This window comes from Geotrypetes seraphini, chromosome 11, assembly GCF_902459505.1.
Source record: "Geotrypetes seraphini chromosome 11, aGeoSer1.1, whole genome shotgun sequence".
Taxonomy (NCBI): Eukaryota; Metazoa; Chordata; class Amphibia; order Gymnophiona; family Dermophiidae; genus Geotrypetes; species Geotrypetes seraphini.
This window is the reverse complement of record NC_047094.1, coordinates 28122625-28146254: the sequence shown is the minus strand read 5'-3', so window position 1 is coordinate 28146254 and position 23630 is coordinate 28122625. Positions and strand designations below refer to the sequence as shown.

At 44.0% G+C, this 23630-nt stretch overlaps 1 protein-coding gene across 1 annotated transcript in view; it reads left to right on the top strand.

Moving 5' to 3' along the window:
• IQCK (IQ motif containing K) overlaps positions 1-23630 on the top strand; it is a 126486-nt gene that overhangs the window by 76219 nt on the left and 26637 nt on the right. Inside the window, exon 7 of the mRNA XM_033962950.1 lies at positions 2419-2503. Within this exon, the coding sequence (XP_033818841.1) occupies positions 2419-2503 (85 nt within the window). The remainder of the gene's footprint in view (positions 1-2418; positions 2504-23630) is intronic.

Below are 23630 nucleotides of genomic sequence, written 5' to 3'. Positions count from 1 at the left end.
TGTCTCTGACTTTCACCTCAATCAATCTATTGTTCTTCCTGTGTTTTTTCCAAAACCTCATTCTCACCCTGGGGAACAAGCTTTACATACTTTAGACTGTAAACGTGCTTTGGCTTATTACCTGGATTGTACAAAGCCACAAAGAACCTTTCCCCAACTTTTTCTCTCATTTGATCCAAATAAGTTGGGACAGCCTATTTCCAAGTGAACGATTTCCAATTGGCTTGCCGCCTGCATTTCGTTCTGCTATGCTCAGACCGGACTGACACTGGAGAGCCGTGTCACAGCCCATAAAGTTCGAGCTATGGCAGCCTCTGTTGCTTTCCTCAGCTCTACTCCTATTGAGGAGATCTGCAAGGCTGCCACCTCTATTGAGGAGATCTGCAAAGCTGCCACCTGGTCCTCAGTTCATACCTTCACTTCTCACTACTGTCTGGAGTCTTTCTCCAGGCGGGATGGGCACTTCGGCCAGTCTGTGTTACAAAATTTATTTTCTTAATGACCAACTTTCCCACCATCCCATTCTGTTAGCTTGGAGGTCACCCATTCGTGAGAATATCGGCCTGCTTGTCCTGGGATAAAGCACAATTACTTACCCTCCCACCTCCCCGGGTTGGCTTCTTAGCTGGCTTATCTTAACTGTCGGACTGCGCACCTCCGTTGGGCGGGAAGGCACTCATGCATGCGTGGTGCGGGCATCAAGAACTTTATAAGTTCTTAGAGTGTTCCATACCGAGGGCTCCGTGGTGACATCACCCATTCATGAGAATATCTGCCTGCTGTCCCTGGATAACACCTGTTCCTTTGCCCTGTGCATGCTAATTTCATATTAGCATTAATGGATTGCTTAACCTACACATTTGCATGTTATGCAGCACTTTTATTGAAAACCTTTTTCTTATAAAGAACCACAGGACAACAGGTACATAATTGTTTCTGTTATATGCCATCTTTCACTTGATAGTCAACAGTTGTCCCCATTATCAATCATCTATGTTTCTATAATCAAAAATTGGCCAATAGTCTTCATACATTTAAGTGGTAACTTTATTTATCCCAGGACAAGCAGGCAGCATATTCTTGACTGATGGGTGACGGCACCGACGGAGCCCCGGTACGGACAATTTTAGAGTGATTGCACTCTAAGAACTTGGAAAGTTCTAGCAGGCCGCACCACGCACGCACGAGTGCCTTCCCGCCCGACGGAGGCGCGCGGTCCCCAGTTTCTTAGTTTCCGCGGAGCTAAGAAGACGTGTTCTTTTCAACGGCCGTTGAAAAGCCCTTTTTCTCGCCTTCCCGCTCGCGAAAATTTGTGTGAGGAAGTATTTCTTCCTTCTTTCTTTTTCTTCTTTTCTTAAAAAAAAAAAAAAAATTTTTTCCTTTATTTTTTTTCTTTCGGTTTCGCCCCGGCGGGGCCTGTTGCCATCATCGAGGCCTCGGCCTTCGATTTGGCAGAAGCCGTTTTTACGTTCATGCCCCCTCAGCCAGGGTTTAAGAAGTGCCAGCGGTGTGCACGGCCCATTTCACTCACCGACCCCCCACTAGGAGTGGCTTAATGATTAGAACAGCTGTCTTAGCACCCTGAACTTGTGAGTTTAAGTCTCATTGCAGCTCTTTGTGACTCTGGGCAAGTTACTTAATACTTCATTGCCTCAGGTACAAAATAAGTATCTGTCTAAAATATGTAAACCAATTTGATTGTAACCACACAGAGAAAGACATATATCAAGTCCCATCCCCTTTACCCTCAAGTATGCCTAATGACAAGTAGAATACTTTTATATGACCTGGGTATAGTGACATTCAAGAGCATTGTTTGGGCAGAGTGTAGACAATCATAAATTATGTGCATCTTTTTATTTTAAAAAAAACCCACCACATGTATGCACATAAACTTTGTATACATTTCTACCTGCTCCTAAATTGTGAATGTACGCGGGTTCATTTCACCCTACAGGTTATATTACTTGCTTTAATGGATGACAGTTATGTTCATACTGCATGCTTCAACAAAATGATTTTAGGTTTTATTGATGACACACTACAAAATTTCAAAGTGTCTTGCCGTTAAAATATGGCCTTGCAAGTCTCAAAATGTGTAATGTGACAAAACTTTTAATACACTAAAGCATTATTCGCACCAAGAGGTAGTTAATCAAATTAATAAACATTAAACTTCAATATTTGCTTGCCATTAATTTCATGTCTCCAATTATAATCTGTACCAACCAATTCCATAGTTAGAAATTTTTGTTTAACTTCTTATTTCATGCCATAAAGTATGGATATTGAGCATATGGGGTTAGCTTGCAATTAAAATTGGCATTTGTATCAGTAAAGAAACTTAGAACTATTGTGTATGTAAGTTATTGAAAGCAGACTACTCAGACTTTGTTAGTCTAATTATTGTCTGTTCAGTCCTAGACCACCAATTCCGCTGTCCCTATTAATATCAGAAGAAGAGGCTGCCTTAATTATTCAGTCATTCTGGAGAGGTTATCGGGTAAGAATCATGGCTGGGCAGCACTTTATTCAATGTTGATTGTCTGGGATTCCTTACCCTTACCCATGTATCTGTACTACTGTAAAAAATATGGAGATCACTTCAAAAACTAAAGAACCCAAGATATGGGTAGAACCTAACATATACCAAAATATATAATTTGTGTGGAATGATATATTTTGGTAAAAAATATAGAGGCATTTGAACAGTAGCATAGTAAGGGGGGGACACTGGCACCTGTCCTCCTCTTTGTCTCCCCGCTCCTTTCCTGCCCCTCTCCCCACTTCCCTGATACCTCTTTAACGTTCCCGGCCCAAGCAGCAACCCTAACCTGCTCCTCGTGCCAGCATTGGCTCTTCCTCTGACAACTTCCTGGACCTGTGCCTAGGAAGTGATGTCAGAGGAAGAGCCAATGCTGGCACGAGCATCAGGTTGGGGTTGCTGCTCACGCTGGGAACATTAAAGAAGTACAGGAAAGGGAAGGGGTGGATGGGGGTGGGGGGAGAGAAGAGGGAGGGGCACCACCGCCCTGGGCACCTCTCACCTTCACTACGCCACTGCATTTGAAGTTTCCTGGCAGTGGGTATATGACCATAAAAAGGACAATTTTCAGGAACTACTGAGTATTCAACTTACAGGAGTAATTAGTGTGGTAAAATTTACAATTTTACCACTACCTAATTAACCATACAAGTCAGTGACCTGTAATACTCTCATAAATTGTACAGTGTGTTGTTACATCTGGTAGCATTATATGTTCCTGGCAGCAGCAAAGTAAAGATAGTGGCCCAGTATGAGGTCTGCTATATTTCATAGGGTTTGAAGGTGTCAGGAACAACATCCTCAACCCTCCCAATTCAGCTCAAACTCCCCCTCCCATCAATCCAATCTGCATCCCTTTAATCCAGTTGCCAACCCAATTTCCCATCACCAATTCTTCTTCCCCATTCCTGCCCCCATGCACTTATTAGGGGTATTTGTGGTGGCTAGTAGGAAGGCAAAATTGATCCTCAGTTGCTAATGCTTCATTGGCATCCAAGTTGAACATGGCGTCAAAATCCTTCTAATGGTAGGCTCATAGTACTTCTATTGTGGATCAAGCTATTTCCCTCTACCTCCCCTAAAATCTGATTCATTGAAAACCCACTGCCAGACCTGGAAACAAGCCTACATTTCATCCTCAGGCCATGATCCACTGAACACACTTTGCCTTGAGCCAGTGCTGCCCTCCCTCCCATCCCCATATTCAATGAAGAACTTGTGATGGCCCTCCTCCTCAAGTAGATCCTGAACCTTCTCTATCCTCTAAAATCTTAAGTCATAATTCCCAGTGGGAGAAACACAATCTTCCTTCTGCAAGCATTGCTGAGCTACACAGAATGGTACCAGGTAGATGCAGTCGATGACACCTTTAATCAGTGCTAGTCGCCATAACTCAGCAATTCAGCAGGAGGGAGATCACATTCCTTAGGCCCACTTAAACAAAAAACTTCAGGAATCATAAGTTGAGTTTCCTGAGGGGTGGAGGGAAGTGAGCAGTCTCTAAAGAATGTTTGCTTTCACCAACTCCAATCCACAATTGTTCCTATATGTTGATGCCCAACTGTCCACTTCCTAGAAGGCTGGACAGTTGGAAAGCTGCACACTGAAAAGAAAGAGAGCTTCCTTATGCTCAAGCTGGCTTAAAAAGGGGCTTTGATGTTGTCTATCCTGCCATGATGCTTTGGGGATAATTCTACCACTGTGCGCTTATGTGTTGTCTATTCTATAAAGGATAGTAGGTGATTCTTTCTTTATAGAATACTAGTTAACCAGGTATATACACATATTCATTTAGGCATGGCACCTATGCTAGCCATACAAGTGGTGTAAATGCGTGTGCCTAAATGGCAGAAATGCATGTGTAACTTATAATATTCTATTATGCATGTAGTATTAGTCTTGCCCACATTATAGCTATGTGTTTGCCTACTTGTAAAAAATACACTATGTAAGATAAAGTGTGCATTTAGGTGAGTTTTGTATATGTTGGTATTCTAATCATGAAATAGGTGCTAAATGTTTGTGCCTGTTTATACATAGAATTACTCCCTTGCCCAGCTCTTTGTAACATTTTTACGAGTGATATTGCAGAAGAGTTGTTGGGTAAGATTTGCCTCTTTGCAGACAATACAAAACTCTGTATTAGGGTAGACACCCCGATGGTGTAGATAGTATGAGGAGGGATCTAGCAAAATGGTCTAGAAATTGACATCTAAGATTTACTGCTAAAAAATTCAGGGTCATGCACTTGGGCTAAAGGAGGGAGTAGAAGTATTTCTGTGCTTGAATGAAGAGTGAGACTTGGGAGGTGATTATTTCTGATGATCTTAAGGCAGCCAAACAGGTAAAAAAAGGCAACACCAAAGGTGTCTAAGATGATTCATCGTGGCCAATTCATCACGGCTGTTTCATTGCTGAATCGTCAACGATGAATTGTCCACAGCAGCACCAGATGATATGGATGGGCCATATGGCCTTTATCTGCCATCATTTTCTATGTTTCCTAAAGCAAAAAAATATAGAAAGTGAGGGAGAGAGAAATGGGATGCTCCAGCTCACTAAAGTTGCACTGCTCAGTACTATGCTTGCAATAAAAGTATGGGGTTTATTTACTAACAGTATTAGGATCATGCATTTGACACATCGCCCTTCAGTGGTACACTCAAAATGGTTTGTATATTATCCCAGGACAAGCAGGCAACATATTCTCACACGTGGGTGACATCATCCACAAAGCCCGGTATGGCAGTGCAAAAAGTGTGCTATCATTTAAAATCATTTGAAGGTCTCAAAACTGCCCATACTGCGCAAGCATCGGTGCCTTCCTGCCCAACATTAGATCATGTAGTCATCAGTTCTGTTTTCCACGGAGCTGAGAAGCTGTGTTCTTTTGGAATCAGTCCAAAAGCATGCCAAATCCAGTTTTTGTGCTTTTCCAATAATTATTTTGGTCATTATTCTATTTTGTTTTCTTTTCTACTTCCCTTTTGTAAAAATTTTCATTTTGGGTCTTCTGACCCTATGAAGCCTGTTTTCAGGCCAGAAGCATCGAGCCTTTTTCGGGTACAAATTTACTTGACCTCTCCGGACCATTGAGTCCTTCAATCTTGCTTAGATGGTCTTCTCTTCCATGTCAAAGCATTTCCAGTAGCTTTAAGCGATGCACTTGGTGCAATAGGACAATTTCAGTCACTGATCCACATAATTGGTGTCTTCAGTTTCTAGACATCCTATGGCACTTTCTGTACTGATGACATCCACAGTACATGCTGTGATGGAGTCAGAGTCTGAACCCAGGGCAGAACATTTTGATGCACTGGACTATGAACAGATGCCAAAAGATTGTCTAAAGCTCTCTTTTCACAGCCTGATGAAGGATACCATGTTTAAGAAATGGGAAGCACCACTGTTGTTCCTGTCACCCCAAGGAAGTTGGATTCTTTATACAGCATTCAATCATGCCTGAGATGTGACAAACCACAACTCCAGCATTGGTCACTCCTGGTAGAGTCTGCATTGAAGAAAGCTAGCAGTTCCAGAACCTACGCTAGCACCCCTCCAGATAGAGAAGGAAGTACATTGGGAGAGATAGAAAGATTGTGGAGCGGTGGCTAAAGCTACAGCCTCAACACCCTGACGTTGTGGGTTCAAACCCACGCTGCTGGACAAAGTCACCTAATCCCCCCCCCCCATTGACCCAAGTACATTAGAAAGATTGTGAGCCCTCCAAAACAGAGAAAAATGCTTGAGTACCTGAATAAATTAATGTAAACCATTCTGAGCTCCCCTGGGAGAAAAAAATAGAAAATTGAATGAATGAATAAATAAATTGGACAAATTTGATTGCAGATTGTATCAAAACTCAAAGCTGACCAGCAGGATTTTGAGTTACTATTTTTATATGACTTTTTACATTAAGTCATTAGTTCAAAAACTAACCCAGTATGACCAACTAAATCATTTCCAGCATATTACCAATGACCTCCTGGAAACAAGAAAGTATATGGCCAGGTCAGTATTTCACACCTTTGATGTCACCTCAAGAGTGTCAGAATTATCTATTGCCATGAGGAGGCAAACATGGCTAAGAGTGTTGGATCTGGACGCCTACTGTCCCTGGATAACAGCTGTTACAGGTAAGAAACTGTGTTTTATATACAGGTAGTTGCTCTGTCCTTGGTGGGCTTACAATCTAATTTTTTTTTTTTGCCTGGGTAATGGAGGGTTACGTGATTTGTCCAGGGTCACAAGTTGCTGCAGCAGGAGTAGAAATCAGTTTTTCTGGCTATTAGCCAACTGCTTTACTTGTTAGTTCAAGGTCCATAGGAATAAAGTGAAACCTGTACATGCTAACATTTAGTAATTAATACCCTAAATTGTTTACCTAATAATCAGTATTTAAAGTTATAGTATATATAAACCATATGTAATTCTGAAATGTTTATACAGAAGAAGCATTTTGGAGTTTTTTTAATTTTACTTTTTTACTCAAAAATAATTCTTAGAAGTAGAAAGTCATGTTCTGATATGTTTCTAATAAATATAGCATTTCATATGCTGTTTCTAATATAGCATGAGCCATAGCCACTTATTAGAAAATGTAAATGAGGAGCTTGATCTCTACTGTTCTGTGTCTGTTGGGATGAAATCAGTAGATCGAACCCTAGCAAGAACTGCTGTGTCTAAAGGTTACTTTCTGAAGTACAGTCAAAAATCCAGGAATACTAAAATATGTCACTTTTTTTTCATTGAACTAACATGTACTCAAGCATTTGCTAGAGAGACTATGTAAAGATTCTTTGAGTATTTTATGGGATTTCTTTTTTGTAAAGCAGTATTCTCAGTTTTCTTCCTCTTAGCCTTGCTGACACCATTGTTCCTAGTGACGTTAATTATTTTTGACAATATTCCTGCAGGCACCTTTTCAGTTCAGCTATCACAAACAGAACCATTATCCAATAACTTCAGGCATTGGCTTACCACCATAAGGTGGCAAAGATTCTTTATGCCTGGGACAAAGGTCAGGAAGGACATTGTCTTTGCTTGGTGCATTAAGACTTCCAGGCTTACTATTTGTTATTCCAGTCTCATCTGTCAGTCAGAGTAAGCAGTTAGCTCGACAGATTAAGCGCCAGCACGCTAATTCACCAACCCAGCTCTGTGCAAGATGCTGTTTATAATTCTGACATCTCGCAACTTCTTTCTGTGAAGAACTGGAGAAAGCCCTGGTCGAGACAAGCCATGATTTGTTAAGCAATTACAGAAAAGTATTTTATTGCCCATATTTTTCAGATGAATGCATTCAGTGGGATGGGCCATTTATTAGATGCGATATCCTTGAAGTATCATACTTGTTAGAATGCAGTAAATTGTGGTGCAGCTGAGACAATACAATTTGTTACTCTGCATTTACTTCAGTGGACCATTTCAAAGGCAGTTTCATAGGAATTCCACATGTAAATTGGCTGTCTCAAAATTGTCCTATTAACCATGTTAAAAGGATGCATTTCTGGGTGTGGGCTTTGGTTAATGGAGAAAAATAATGTATATAGTTGCATTTTCAACTCTACAGACATTAGTTTCCATGATACAGAACAATTGCATAAAACAAGAACGTGCAAATATCTGCCAGTACTTTGCACTTGCTAAGGTTTAATATCAAAAGTATTCTGAGAACTGGTGCATGGACCACCAGTAAAAAGAATCCCCAGACTTTATCTCAATAGGGGCAGTTTAAAAATTATCCCCTTAAATTATATTATCAACTATGGCACAATGCCTTCCTTTGGGAGGATAAAAATATTGAATAGGTATAATACAGTACTGAATGATAATCAAGTAAAAGCAAAATGATGTAATTAATACAAAAACTTCACACGAATGTTATTTGTGACACCTGTAAAATAAAAAGAAATCTGAATATAAACTGAGGTATCCTTTTTCCTTCCAAAAAGGGGGGAAAAAAGATTGACTCGAATATAAACCAGAGGTTAGAAATTTTGGTTATCATGGTTAGCCAATCTGTAAAGATTGTTTACCCTCCCTCCCCATCAGCTATCTCGTAAGTCACTAAATATAATACAAATATCTGTGATGCATATATCCCAAAGCTAACATATTCACAACAAAGCCCCTGCATAGAAAAACGAAACTATAAGCAACCACAAACTTAAATAAATGTAGACAAAAATCAAACTTAAACCTCAAGAAGCCATATGCAATTCAACATAGTAACATAGTAGATGACGGCAGATAAAGACCCAAATGGTCCATCTTGTCTGCCCAACCTGATTCAATCTAAAAAATAATTTGGGGGGGGGGGGTTTCCTTCTTCTTCTTAGCTATTTCTGGGCAAGAATCCAAAGCTCTGCCCGGTACCGTTCTTAGGTTCCAACTACTGAAGTCTCTGTCAAAGCTCACTCCAGTACATCTACATACACCCTCCCAGCCATTGAAGTCCTCCCCAGCCCATCCTCCACCAAACGGCCATATACAGACTCAAACCATGCAAGTCTGCCCAGTACTGGCCTTAGTTCTTCAATATTTACTATTATTTTCTGATTCTAGATCCTCTGTGTTCATCCCACGCTTTTTTTTAACTCCGTCACCATTTTCCTCTCCACCACCTCTTTCGGGAGCGCATTCCAGGCATCCACCACCCTCTCCGTAAAGAAGAATTTCCTTACATTGCTCTTGAGACTCTCATCTCTCAACCTCAAATTATGTCCTCTGGTTTTACCATTTTCCTTTCTCTGGAAAAGATTTTGTTCTATGTTAATACCTTTCAAGTATTTGAACGTCTGAATCATATCTCTGTCCCTCCTTTCCTCTAGGGTATACATATTCAGGACTTCCAGTCTCTCCTCACGTCTTTAGGCGCAAACCTCCTATCATTTTTGTCACCCTCCTCTGGACTGCTTCAAGTATTCTTATGTCCTTTGCCAGATACGGTCTCCAAAACCGAACATAATACTCCAAGTGGGGCCTCACCAACGACCTGTACAGGGGCATCAACACCTTCTTTCTTCTACTGGTTACGCCTCTCTTTATACAGCCCAGCATCCTTCTGGCAGCAGCCACCGCCTTGTCACACTGTTATTTTGCCTTTAGATCTTCAGACACTATCACCCCATGGTCCCTCTCCTCATCCGTGCATATCAGCCTCTCCCCTCCCAGCATATACGGCTCCTTCCAATTATTAATCCCCAAACGCATTACTCTGTGTTTCTTTGCATTGAATTTTAGTTGCCAGATATTAGCACTATTTTATAACTTGGTGCCTAACTTTGGGGAATGTCCAGCAGCAGCCTATGCCCCTCCCATGACCATATCTCATTTTGGGTTGTGTGTGGGAAAAGTTAGGCACCAGGATATAGGATAGCATGTGGTGGAGATCCATGTGCAACTTCAATCAAGTGCTAATTAGCACCAGCCAAGTGGCCAGTTAGTGCCATTCAGTGACGTAAGTGTGAGCAGCGCCCGGGGTGGTGGCACCACTCCTCCACCCTCTTCCTCGCTCCCCTGTCGCACCCCCTTCCCTTTCCCCGTACCTTTTTAACTTCTCCGGTGTGGGCACCATGCCCAAGTCAGTGTCAGCTCACCCACTGACATCACTTCCTAGGCACAGGTCATAGAAGTGACATCAGAGAGAGCGCTGATGCTGACGTGGACAGCAGCCTCATACCAGGGAAGTAAAAAAGGTATGGGGAAAGGTAAGGGGCACATGTAGGTGGCAAGGAGAAGAGTGGGGGGACAGCGGAGAGAAGGAGGGGTGCCGTGCTCTTAGGAAGACCGTGCCCGAGATGGACAGCTCCCCCCCCCCCTCCCCGCAACTTCCTTACTACACCATTGGTGCCAATTCCTCATTAAGATCCACTCATAAATTCCAATGCCCAACTATGGGTGACCTATTATACAATATGGCAGTTAATGCATACACATGAATCTCAGGCTTGATGAAAATCTGCCTGAGGGGTTTGTATGTTAAGTATTTTTACATGAAGGAAACCTTACACTTCTGTTTCAAATTAGTATTCAAGTTCTGGCTCATTACTCATGTTTTTGAACTGACACTCAGCTCCTGTGGGGAAGGTTGGATCACATTCTGCTCTTATTCAGTGCGGTAAAACAGCCCAGAAGCAGCAACAAGGAGTTGCTGTTACCTTCCATATCATAGGCAGTTACAGTACATCATCTGGTCTCTGCTCTGACACCTCCTTTCCACCTCTTCCTCTAAATGTTCCCAAGTGACATCTCCACTCACAACTCTAACTTTTCAGGGTTACGAAGAATTAGGTACACCATTTTTGACACGGTTCCCAAAATATCCAGATACAGATTATTTACAACAATTTTCCTTATTGAAAAGAGCTGAGCCATGTGGCTAGATATTTGATTATAGCTCCAAGTTTGTTCTTTCCATCTGCCCTGCCTCATTTACCCTGGGCCGGTTTTCCTATTTTCATAATATCCAAGGGCCCTGGATATCATCCACCCCACAGAATTAGAGGCTACTAGAAGCATGCTTACCAAGAGTTTTTATTTTATTTTGGAACCAAAATCTAAAAAGATTTCTTACTTCATCTTCAGCTCAGCAAGATGGTTTAGCCCAAGGATCTGCAGCTTTTCCAAACAGAAGAGCCATTTCATATTTTTTTTATTTGTCTGTAATACTTTGAGATCCACGTCTTTGCCATTACTCAGGACACTCTGTATCCTCTTCTCTCCTTTCTACTGAACCCCATCAGTTACTCTTTCTTTCTCAGTCCTTCCTTTACACACACACTTTCTTGCAATCCCTTTCTCATCCCCAGAAGTAACACACACACTCTGTTTCGGTCTCTCTTAAAAGATCAAATCACCAAATATAATAGCCATGCTAACATTTCCCTCCTGCCCTTGCAGACATATCCTCAGTGCAAGATAATACAGCATTAACTGGAGAGCAGGTCCCAGATACTGGATCAATTCCTGCTTCACCAAGGTGAGGCACTCCTTAATGACTTTCCTTCTCCAGGACAATACAGAGTTTGCCAGACTAGAGGTGGAACCATGTTACTATTTTGCATGCCTCTCTGTCCACCTCAATCTGCTACTGTAGCCTCCAGAGAGTGGCCTTTTTCTCTTAGGAGCTCTTTGCACCAACTGAAAAGTAATCATATATTAGGTACTTTATGCAAAAAACTAGACAAGTTCCTTCTCACTGCAGAACAGCTATCTGCATCTTAGTATTCTTTAGTTGTTAGTTATTTGAATTTGATCAGCAATTAGGGATGGTTAAACTAATTTAAAGTCCACTAAGTTTATGTGCTATCATCTTGAGCTTAGACTACTGCAACGTACTTCTCTCGGGCCTCCTGCACACTCGTCTCTCGCCTCTTCAATCCGTTCAAAATTCTGCTGCATGACTCATGTTCCGCGAGAGCCGCTATTCTCACATTACCCCTCTCCTCAAGTCACTTCATTGGCTCCCCGTCCATTTCCGAGTACAGTTTAAACTCCTCTTGCTGACTTACAAGTGCATTTGCTTTGAAGCCCCCCAATATCTCTCCTCAATTATTTCCCCCTATGCTCCCCCCCTCCGTGATCTCCGCTCATCAGGCAAGCCCCTCTTATATGTACCCTTCTCTTCCACTGCCAACTCCAGACTCCGTCCCTTCTTTCTTGCAGCACCATATGCCTGGAACAGGCTGCCTGAATCAATACATTGTACTCCCTGGCCGTGTTCAAATCCAAGCTAAAGGCCACTTTTTTGAAACTGCTTTCAACTCTTAACTCCCACTCACTGCTGTCAGATACCTAGACCCACAGTATCATTTCCTCTACCATAATCTCCCCAACCCTGAAATGTCCTGTCTAAATTAGATTGTAAGTTCTTCTGAGCAGGGACTGTCTATTGTAAGTTAAAATGTTCAGTGCTGCGTACCCCTTTCAGCGCTATAGAAATAATAAATAGTAGTAGTAGTAGTTATAGCATATTTTGTTTGTTTGTCAGTGACCTGCAAATGAAATACAGACAGGGAATAATTCTGTATAGATCACCTAATATTAGTTGATGGGATGATGCACACTCTGCATGGATTCTTTAACAATTGCATACATGATTGCCAATATAGAATATTAGAGTAAGTCTGCATTTACATGCCTAATTTTAGAAGCAGTCCTAATATCCAAATTCCGAATAGAAGTAATATCAAACGTTCAAGATTGTCCTGAACAAGCCTCAGCCCCACCACTCCACCGCTAAATTTATCTTGGTAGTGAGAAGATTTATGTGGTAATCATCACTGGCTTTCCACTGTTATAATTTCTACTTTATTTTATTATTTCAATGTATTTAATCTTTATATCTATATGTATTTAATCTTTATCTTTCCGCTACCCAGATAAATTTAGCAGTGGAGTGGTGGGGCTGAGGCTTGTTCAGAACAATCTTGAACGTTTAAATACTCATTTTACTCTAGAATTCTTATGCTTCCAGGCAGATTTTATGGGTCACCAGGCCGCACAGTGGTATAAAACATTATCTGGATATTTAAATAAAAAACCAAGGACTGTACTTAGAGATATTTGGAGCATTGAGATTAAGCATCAAATTAATGCATCTCAATGGCCACGTATTTGGTCTTGGAGGATAAGATGTACAATGTCTGCGTCTATGAGGCAAACATGGTTTTTCCTGTTGCATAGAGCACTCTGGACCCCTGTTCGCTTACAAAAATTGGATTGCTCTAAGTCTAATAGATGTTGGCATTGTCATCTTGAGGCTGGAACTCTAGATCATTTATTATTTTATTGTCCTTTTATTAATAATTTTTGGAAATTGATCTGGGGTCAAATAAATTGTATGTTAGAGAATCATGTGGCCCTATCATATGACACAGTTTTGTTTGGAATGTCTATGAGGGCCAAAAGTCAAATTTCATCGAATAATAACAAACTGTTAATGATTTTAACAGGAGTTGCCATCCAACATATAACACATAACTGGAAAGACTATAGAGGATTGAATTATTGTTTCTGGTGGAGTTCGGTTTGTCAGGTGTATGAAATGGAAAAAACATTGGCAATCAAGAGAGGTTATTATAAGAAATTTAAAGAGGTGTGGAGACCATTAATTGAGTATTATAATAAATAAATAATTATATTTATCCCCATTAAATATATGTAGGGGGGAGGAGGGATGGGTGGGTTTTATGACATTATGAGGGGTAATATATGGAAAGGGAGGGAGGGGAGATAGTTTATGGTATAAAATGAATGTAGAGTTTCAAGTGAAGAATGTATAGTATGACTTGAATTATTGTACACTTGTTTGCATAATGTAAAAACGAATAAAGATATTTAAAAAAAAAAAAAAAAATATTACTTCTGTTCAGGATTTGGATATTAGGACTGTTTAAGGACATCCCAGATTAAGGATTATTATTAAACTTTACATCATTATTAAGGAGCTAATTTTAGAAGCAAGCATTTATGTTAGCTCAGTGGCTGGTATAAATGCAGAATTCTGGCTTGGAGCGTGATCATTATTGAAATAGCTGCAATGACTGGAAGGTAAACTCTGTACCAACACTAGGAGGGTGTACACCTTCCTTGTAGTTTCACGTCTCTGAGCAACTTATTAATTTTTTGATCACTCTCCATAGACAGGTGAGGTCTTTAAGTGAGGTCAGTTCACATATATTTTTCGACATAAGTACTTTCTGACTTCCCTCCGCTTTCAACTAGTATTATCCCTGTATTTTCTAAAGGAAACATATCTAATCATAGACAGAAACATAAATGATAGCATTTTCTAATCCACATACATAACTTCTAGGCATGCCCCTGACCCACCTCCCAGGTCCCTGCCTTCCTTGCAGTTGCACACTCTGGATTTTGTGCACGTAATTTATAGAATACCAACTAACAGCAATTACACTTCTCCCTACATATTCACGGAGGTTAGGGGCAGAGCTGGCCCACGAATACGGAAAAATTGCAAATAATTTTTAGGGCCGACTCTGACCCACCCCCGCCTCCCTCTTGTCTCCCCGACCTCTCCACCTTAACCGGTGGTCTAGTGGTGAAGCAGGACAGGAGCGATCTTCCTACAATCCTGCCCCGTGCAGAGCCGTCAACAAAAATGGCCACGGGAACTCAAGGCAGCCATTTTTGTTGACGGCTCTGCACGGGGTGGGAGTGTAGGAAGCTCGCTCCTACCCCGCTTCACCGCTAGACCACCAGGTACGGCGTGGAGAGGGCTGGGAAGTGGAGGTGGATCAGGGTTTAGAAACTTGCGATTAACCGAAGTCACAAGTTCTAAACCCATGAATAGGGAGGGAGAAGTGTACTGTCTAACCATCTTGGGTCAGTGTTTTTGTTAATTATCACTAACTTCATTGTCTATTCTGTATTTGTTGTAATCCACCTAGAACTTTGGATAGTGTGGAACAGAAATGTGGAAAATAAAAATACCCATGTAACTCTTAATGCCAATTAACACCAGTTAATTAATGCCAATTAGCTACTTATTTACATATAGAGCTGCACTTATTCTACAACTTGCATGCTCAACTTTGTACGCTAAGGGGTAGGGCTTTACATTCTGCAGATCAATGCCTTCTATCTGTTCCTTCATTGTGTAACATTGTTTACGACACCACCCGTAAATCAATTTTCTCCGTAGTAGCACCATCCTTATGGAATGCCCTTTCTATTCAAATCAGAATGTAAAATTTTTTTATTCAAAGATGTTTATGATCATTAGGATTCTGAAGAACTATGATATGTCCGAAAGACAAACAGGAGAAACAGCCTTCATACCAGAAAGGGGTACAAAAAGAAACAACGAAGGAGAACAGATGGTGCTCAATCCTATTTATTAAACAGACTCGACACGATTGTGTTTCGGCCCAGGAAGGCCTGTCTCAGGAGTCTTGGTATCGAATAATAAAACCAATGGCGTATCAATCCAAATGTCCAAGTATTTCAATAAAAACACTGAAAAAAACCAAAATGATAGCTGGCAACGATTGCTGTGAACACCGTTCAAAAGTAAAGCTTTGCTTTTGTACAGTGTTCACGGAAATTATTGCCAGCTATCATTTTGGTTTTTTCCAGTGTTTTTATTGAAATACTTGGACATTTGGATTGATACGCTATTGGGTGAACTATGATATATAGCATATTATATTTTCCCCTCCTTTTGTGTCTTCCCCTTTCCCTTCTCTATACATATATTGTATTTGGGATCCGGAAGGTTCGCCCCCCACATTTCGCCCCCAGCAATTCGCCCCTCACATTTCGCCCCCCACATTTCGCCCCCAGACACATTTCGCCCCCACACATTTCGCCCCCACACATTTCGCCCCCCGGATGTTTTGCCCCCACACATTTCGCCCCCGCACATTTCGCCCCTGAGCGTTGGATTATGACCCCCATCTTCTTTCTTCCTCCCTCCCCCCCCCCAACGCGGGACCCTGTGGCACCATCAGCTCTTACTCCCTCTAACGCCGGCCCTGCAGCTCCGGACTTCCCCACACCTGCTCTTCCCCCCCCCCCCCGATCACTATTATTTTAAATGTTATGGCAGCCGCGGCGCTGTATCCATCGGAGGAGACTTCTAACCTCGGCCTGCCCCAGAACTCTTCCTGCAACAGCAACTTCATGTTCCTGCCTAGGCGGGTGGTGGCTGCAGGAAGAGTTCCGGGGCAGGCCGAGGTAGCGTTGGATTATGACCCCCATCTTCTTTCTTCCTCCCTCCCCCCCCCCAACGCGGGACCCTGTGGCACCATCAGCTCTTACTCCCTCTAACGCCGGCCCTGCAGCTCCGGACTTCCCCACACCTCAGGCCGAGGTAGCGTTGGATTATGACCCCCATCTTCTTTCTTCCTCCCTCCCCCCCCCCCAACGCGGGACCCTGTGGCACCATCAGCTCTTACTCCCTCTAACGCCGGCCCTGCAGCTCCGGACTTCCCCACACCTCAGGCCGAGGTAGCGTTGGATTATGACCCCCATCTTCTTTCTTCCTCCCTCCCCCCCCCAACGCGGGACCCTGTGGCACCATCAGCTCTTACTCCCTCTAACGCCGGCCCTGCAGCTCCGGACTTCCCCACACCTCAGGCCGAGGTAGCGTTGGATTATGACCCCCATCTTCTTTCTTCCTCCCTCCCCCCCCCCAACGCGGGACCCTGTGGCACCATCAGTTCTTACTCCCTCTAACGCCGGCCCTGCAGCTCCGGACTTCCCCACACCTCAGGCCGAGGTAGCGTTGGATTATGACCCCCATCTTCTTTCTTCCTCCCTCCCCCCCCCAACGCGGGACCCTGTGGCACCATCAGCTCTTACTCCCTCTAACGCCGGCCCTGCAGCTCCGGACTTCCCCACACCTCAGGCCGAGGTAGCGTTGGATTATGACCCCCATCTTCTTTCTTCCTCCCCCCCCCCCCCCCAACGCGGGACCCTGTGGCACCATCAGCTCTTACTCCCTCTAACGCCGGCCCTGCAGCTCCGGACTTCCCCACACCTCAGGCCGAGGTAGCGTTGGATTATGACCCCCATCTTCTTTCTTCCTCCCTCCCCCCCCCAACGCGGGACCCTGTGGCACCATCAGCTCTTACTCCCTCTAACGCCGGCCCTGCAGCTCCGGACTTCCCCACACCTCAGGCCGAGGTAGCGTTGGATTATGACCCCCATCTTCTTTCTTCCTCCCTCCCCCCCCCCAACGCGGGACCCTGTGGCACCATCAGCTCTTACTCCCTCTAACGCCGGCCCTGCAGCTCCGGACTTCCCCACACCTCAGGCCGAGGTAGCGTTGGATTATGACCCCCATCTTCTTTCTTCCTCCCTCCCCCCCCCAACGCGGGACCCTGTGGCACCATCAGCTCTTACTCCCTCTAACGCCGGCCCTGCAGCTCCGGACTTCCCCACACCTGCTCTTCCCCCCCCCCCCCCGATCACTATTATTTTAAATGTTATGGCAGCCGCGGCGCTGTATCCATCGGAGGAGACTTCTAACCTCGGCCTGCCCCGGAACTCTTCCTGCAACAGCAACTTCATGGCCGAGGTTAGAAGTCTCCTCCGATGGATACAGCGCCGTGGCTGCCATAACATTTAAAATAATAGTGATCGGGGGGGGGGGGGGGGAGAGAGCAGGTGTGGGGAAGTCCGGAGCTGCAGGGCCGACATTAGAGGCAGTGAGAACAGCCAGCTGTGCACTTTGAATTTGTAGCCTGCCGTCGTGTCGGCAAAGAAATCACCTGCGAGAGGAATAGTCTGACACTCAGGGGCGAAATGTGCGGGGGCGAAATGTGTGGGGGCGAAACATCCGGGGGGCAAAATGTGCGGGGGCGAAATGTGCGGGGGCGAAATGTGTGGGGGCGAAACATCCGGGGGGCGAAATGTGCGGGGGCGAAATGTGAGGGGCGAATTGCTGGGGGCGAAATGTGGGGGGCGAAACTTCCGTGAACCATTGTATTTCATCCCCTTCTCCCCATTTGTGTAACGTGTAATGTTATACTGTATTTCTTATGTAATTATGTCTGTTTTTTATTATTATTTTATTTTCTCCCTTCATATATTTTATTGTACACCACTTAGATAAGTGGTTTATCAAAAACTTAATAAACTTGAAACTTGGTACAAGAAAAAGTGCCACAATTTAGCCTTCTAAGTGCAAATTCTATAATAGAATTTCTGTGCAGAAGTGCCACTGTAGAATACTAGCTTAAATCCACAGTTTTGTACCTAACTCTACTGTAAAAAATACCGTGGCAGGAGCATACAAATTATATGCATTCTATTTGTGCGGAGCAGCCCCGGTAAAAGGGAGAGGAAGTGTGCCTGACACCTACTCAGAAGAGCAATCACTAGGCACAGCTCCTCCCCCCATCCCGCATGTCAAAAAAAATTTTTTTTCTTTATTCAGTTTTAACTCTTGCAACAAGTGTACAAAATTCAATCAGATAATTCGTACAAATCACTTGACATTCTAACAATTATTGTCAAATGCATATAAAAAAGACCCCTCCCCCACCCATCCCATTCATCAGGAATGAACCCATTAAATCACATAACATACCTCCCCACCCCCACATTAAATATAAAAAAGCACCCCGATACCTCCCTTCCATCCACCCACTGATCCCCCCCGGCTCCCCTCCAAAGATAGCCCCCTCCCACTGAGCCTGACACCAGTACACACCCTGACATCCCCCCATACCAACTGTACCTTTGGATGAAAAATTGGCAGAAGGGATGCCCACCCTCCTGCCAATAGGGCCGCCTCTTCAAAAAGGCACCCTCCCCCTTCCTGGTGCATCCTGGGATGCACTGGGAGAGGCTTAAAGCCCCAATTGGCTCAGGCACCAAAAATCCCTCCCCATGGCTTCGGGGAGTCTTGCAGGCTGAGCAGATTGAGGATTCCTCTGCTGCGATCAGCTGATGGCAAGCCACAGACTATTTTTTTAATGGGGCACAATTGTCATGTGTGTGTTGTGTGAGTGCACAACACACGCACAACAGCAGTGCCCATTAAAAAAATGGGTGCAGCTGTTGTGTGTGTGTTATGCACTCACACAATATGCACAACAGCTACCAGCAGCTCAAGAGCTGTCGGAAAATTTATAAACCGATTATTCGGTGCTGGGGGCAAGTCGTTTAGTACATCACAAGGAGAGCTCATTAGAATATTAATGCGCTCCTTGTAATGCATTTGCTTAGGGTTCTCGGTGACTGCTATGATGATCGATAGCAGCCACGGAGAACCCTTTTGAGCATTGACAGGAGAGTTTCTTTGCAGTCTTACTTGCAAGGAAACGTTTTGTGCATCAGGCCCTAGTATTTTATAACCTGCACGTCTTACTCCTAGGCATACTCCGACCTGCTCATACCCCTCCCATGTCAAACACCCTAGAAGTTGTGCATGATAGAATTTGCACTCACAGCTTCTAAAATATCACCTAAATGTAACTGGTGTCAATTTATGCCAGTTAACCGTCAGTTCTTGGCTTTAATCTATGTTAACTCCAATTAGTAGCCAATTAGTAAATGAAGTTGTGCATGCAACTGACTTTGGGCTAGATTCACTAAGGACACCGACCACTTTGTGATCCCGACCCGATTAACTAACCTTCCTCCTGCACCCGATCCAATCCATGCATGCAAATGAAGGGGAACGGCATGCAAATGTAGGCAGGCAGCGATTCACAAAAAAAAATGAGGAACACTGACTGGGCTGGCCGAGTCCAAAACAAGCGACTGCTGAGGATCAGTCGCACATATCCCTGCCGATGCTCCTGCTCCATGCCGCCCTGAAATCCCAGCCAACTTCCAGCAGCCCTGCTCCATTTAGCTCTTCTCCCTCCCTACTCTCTTGCTGCGATTCTGCTCTGCCAACAGCTCTGCTCCCTGCTCAAAAGCTTGCTGTTGCAATTCTCCTGCCGAAAAAAGCTCTCTTCCTGCTTGCCGCCCTTTCCTGCAGCGCAAGCCTATGGTTTTAACCTGCTTTAAACTCGCGGGTTAAAACCACAGGCTCACACTTCAGGGAAGGGAAGCAGAGAGCAGGAGAGTAGGGGCGAGTAAAAAAAAAATTAAAAAAACAGCAAATGCATGCGCAAACCATCTAAAGGTAAAGTAGATAGTCTGTACATGCGTCGGGATCGCTCTCCAGCGATCCGTGTCGTCGGTAAGAGGCGTGCCTCTAATCGCCCCCATTTGAATGAAGATGGTTGGTGAATTGGTAGGCCTGCCTCAAGATCGCCCACGGATCGGGTAAGATCGATGGGCTTAGTGAATCTATTCCAGGGGTGCCCACACTTTTTGGGCTTGCGAGCTACTTTTAAAATGACCAAGTCAAAATGATCTACCAACAATAAAATTTAAAAAAAACAACCCACAAAGCACACTGAAAGGCAGAGAAAATGTTAATTATCATTCATATTCCGGGTTTTTTTCAAAGAGGTCAAGGCAGATGACTCTACGCAATGTCATCTCAATAACAACCATACAAAAATAGACAAATATAGCCCTTCCCTTTTTACTAAACCACATAGCAGTTTTTAGCGCAGGGAGTTGCGCTGAATGCCCCATGCTGCTCTCGACGCTCATAGGCTCCCTGCGCTAAAAACCGCTATTGCGGTTTAGTAAAAGGGAGCCATAGTGCAAAATATAGACAGCAGATATAAATTCTCAAAACAGACACATTTTGATCACTAATTTGAAAATAAAATCATTTTTCCTACTTTTGTTTGGTGATTTCATGAATCTCTGGTTGCACTTTCTTCTTCTGACTTCTTCTCACTTCACTCTGGCTGCACTTCTGACATCTTCTGACTTCAGCCCACTCCTGCAGCCAATATTTCTTCCCTTCTTTCAGCCTCCTATATGCTTTCTCTCTTCCAGACCTCATTCTCTCCCCCAACTTTTTCTTTTTTCTCCCTGCCTCTTGTTCTTTCTTTCTTTCTCTCTCTCTCCATGCCCACTTTCTCTCTTTCTCCCTGTTCCCTTTTTCTTTCTGTCTCCCTGCCTGCCCCCTTTGTTTCTTTCTCCCTGCCCTCCCCCAAGCCACTAGGTTTGCTGTCGCCACCGGGGAACAGGCCTCCAAGCCACCGCCTCCCAAGCTCTCCATGCAGAAGTTTATTAGGAGTTTCAAGTTTATTAGGATTTGATATACCGCTTATCAAGATTATCTAAGCGGTTTTTACAATCAGGTACTCAAGCATTTTCCCTATCTGTCCCGGTGGGCTCCCAATCTATCTAACGTACCTGGGGCTATGGAGGACTGAGTGACTTGCCCAGGGTCACAAGGAGCAGTGCGGGGTTTGAACCCACAACCCCAGGGTGCTGAGGCTGTAGATCCAACCACTGCGCCACACACTCCTCCCTTGCACGGCCAGCATTCTGCTCCCCTTCAATTCTGATGTCGGAGAGAAAGTTCCGGGCCAGCCAGGCAGCGATTGGCTGGCCCAGAAATTCCTCTCCGATGTCAGAATTGATGTCGGGGAGAGGAATGCTGGTCAGCGTGAGGCTTCTGCAGGCCCAAATCTCCGGACCCCCAGGGCCGAGGAAAAGAAAAAAAGCCAGTCTTCCATGAGAGCCGTTCCAGTCTCTTTTTAGCACGACGCTCAACTTCCCATTTTCAGGCTCAAGACGTCAGAGCAGCAGCAGCAGCTTCGGCATTTTTGGGCAGAGCACCTCCTGCTCCCGACTGCCTTTCTCCAGTCTGGCTTGTCGATTCCGCCAGGGGCAGCCGGCGCTCAGCTCTCCAGGGTCGTGACTTCCCTAGATCTCCCTCCCGCCTTCTCCCAAAGGAAGTGACATCATCCCCCAGTCGGAAGACGGGTTCTGGCAGTCGGGCAGGAAGGGCGCAGCGAGAATGAGTATGCATGAAGTGATGACCGTTGGGGAACCTTGGGGAGAGGAAGGCTGATCGGCCGGTCGATTGGGACGGCAACACGAGTCTATCACTGAACCCGGGATGAGCTCCGCAATCGACTGGCGTTGCCTTCCCGATCGACCGGTCGATCGCGATCGACGTATTGGGCTTTATTCTATAGATTGTGCATGCAAATTTGCATGCTAAGCTTAAATGTAGACACAGAGGTTTATTAAATTATGGTATTAATTGTATTATTAAGGTCTTGGTTACTCATTTGATGAAAATCCCTAAGTAACACTTGTGAAAATAAATTAGAATACCAACCTATAACAAACAATGTGGTTGAGGAGGGTAGGAATATAACACGAACACAGACTGCTGTACTGTAGTTATGCAGATATTTTTTCGCTTTTAAATAAACACAAAATTTATCACAATCTCTTAATCCCAAGGTTGAAGATACAATTTCCCAACACATCAATACTCACAAGTATAGATTCCTTACCAGCAGAGACAGATCCTGTCTTGGCACTTGCTCAGGATGTTTATTCAGTGATCATAGTTAGCCTTTACCAAGGTGAACTTTAGGATCTCAGGGAACAATTAGTTTGTTTGCATACTTTATTTGGGTAGGAAAGGAGATACAGAGTGCAATGCGAGATGACTGAATTCTCCTACTTCTGACTGTAGGCAGAACCTTGAGCTCTATGCTGATTCATTCTTATATCCGGCTTTCATGGGAAAACCTCTATGTCACTTCTGACATGCTGATTTCAAAGATATTGTGTAGAATTCTAACACTTTCACAGGAAGGAAACTCAATGGAAATGAAAACAGGACAAAAACTGATAAAATAAAGTGGAAATGCTCTGTGCCAAAAGATTTGAATTAGGTATTTAGTGTAGTTTCACAGTACTTGGGAGGTGAGGACTGGTCTAGTGGTAAAGCTGCTGCCTCAGCACCCTGAGGTTGTGGGATCAAATCCCAGCACTGCTCCTTGTGACCCTGGGCAAGTCACTTAATCATCCATTGCCCAAGGTACAAAATAAATATAATATTTTTCGCTCCATAAGGCGCACCTGACCATAAGACACACCCTAGATTTAGAGGAGGAAAACAAGAAAAAAAACACTCTGAACCAAATTCTCCTTGCCAGGCTCTGTACCCTGTCCCCCTCTCTAGTGGTGGGCCGGGGCAGGGCACAGAGCAGGCAGGCCTAGTGACAGGCAGGCAGGCAGGCAGGCCCCACACCCCCAAGTACCTTAAATCAGTATTCTTCAACCTTTTTACACCTATGGGCCGGCGGGAAAAAAAATTATTTTTTGGACCGGCAAACTACTAGGACTGAAATTTGAAATCCCCGTTTCCGCCCCATCTCCACAAGCTCAGTCATCACAAACCATCTGATCCCATCCGCACAAGCCTCAGTTATGATTTTATATTGAATGTATTTTATTGAAGTATATTCTGTACAATTGTCATTTTATAAACACAAATAATACAAAGCAAGGATCAACAAAACCCGTCTCCCCTCCACATATATCCCCTCTACTAAATTATTACAGAATGCTACACAGAAATATCATGCTAACAGAATGCCGCAGTCACACATAGCAGGAATAGGGTTAGGGGAGTGCAACTAAGGCAACTGCCCCCCCTGGTCAAAGAGAGCCCTAAGCCACTGCCTGGACTTTGCAGTCCCCAGTTATGTCTAACACCAGCTCT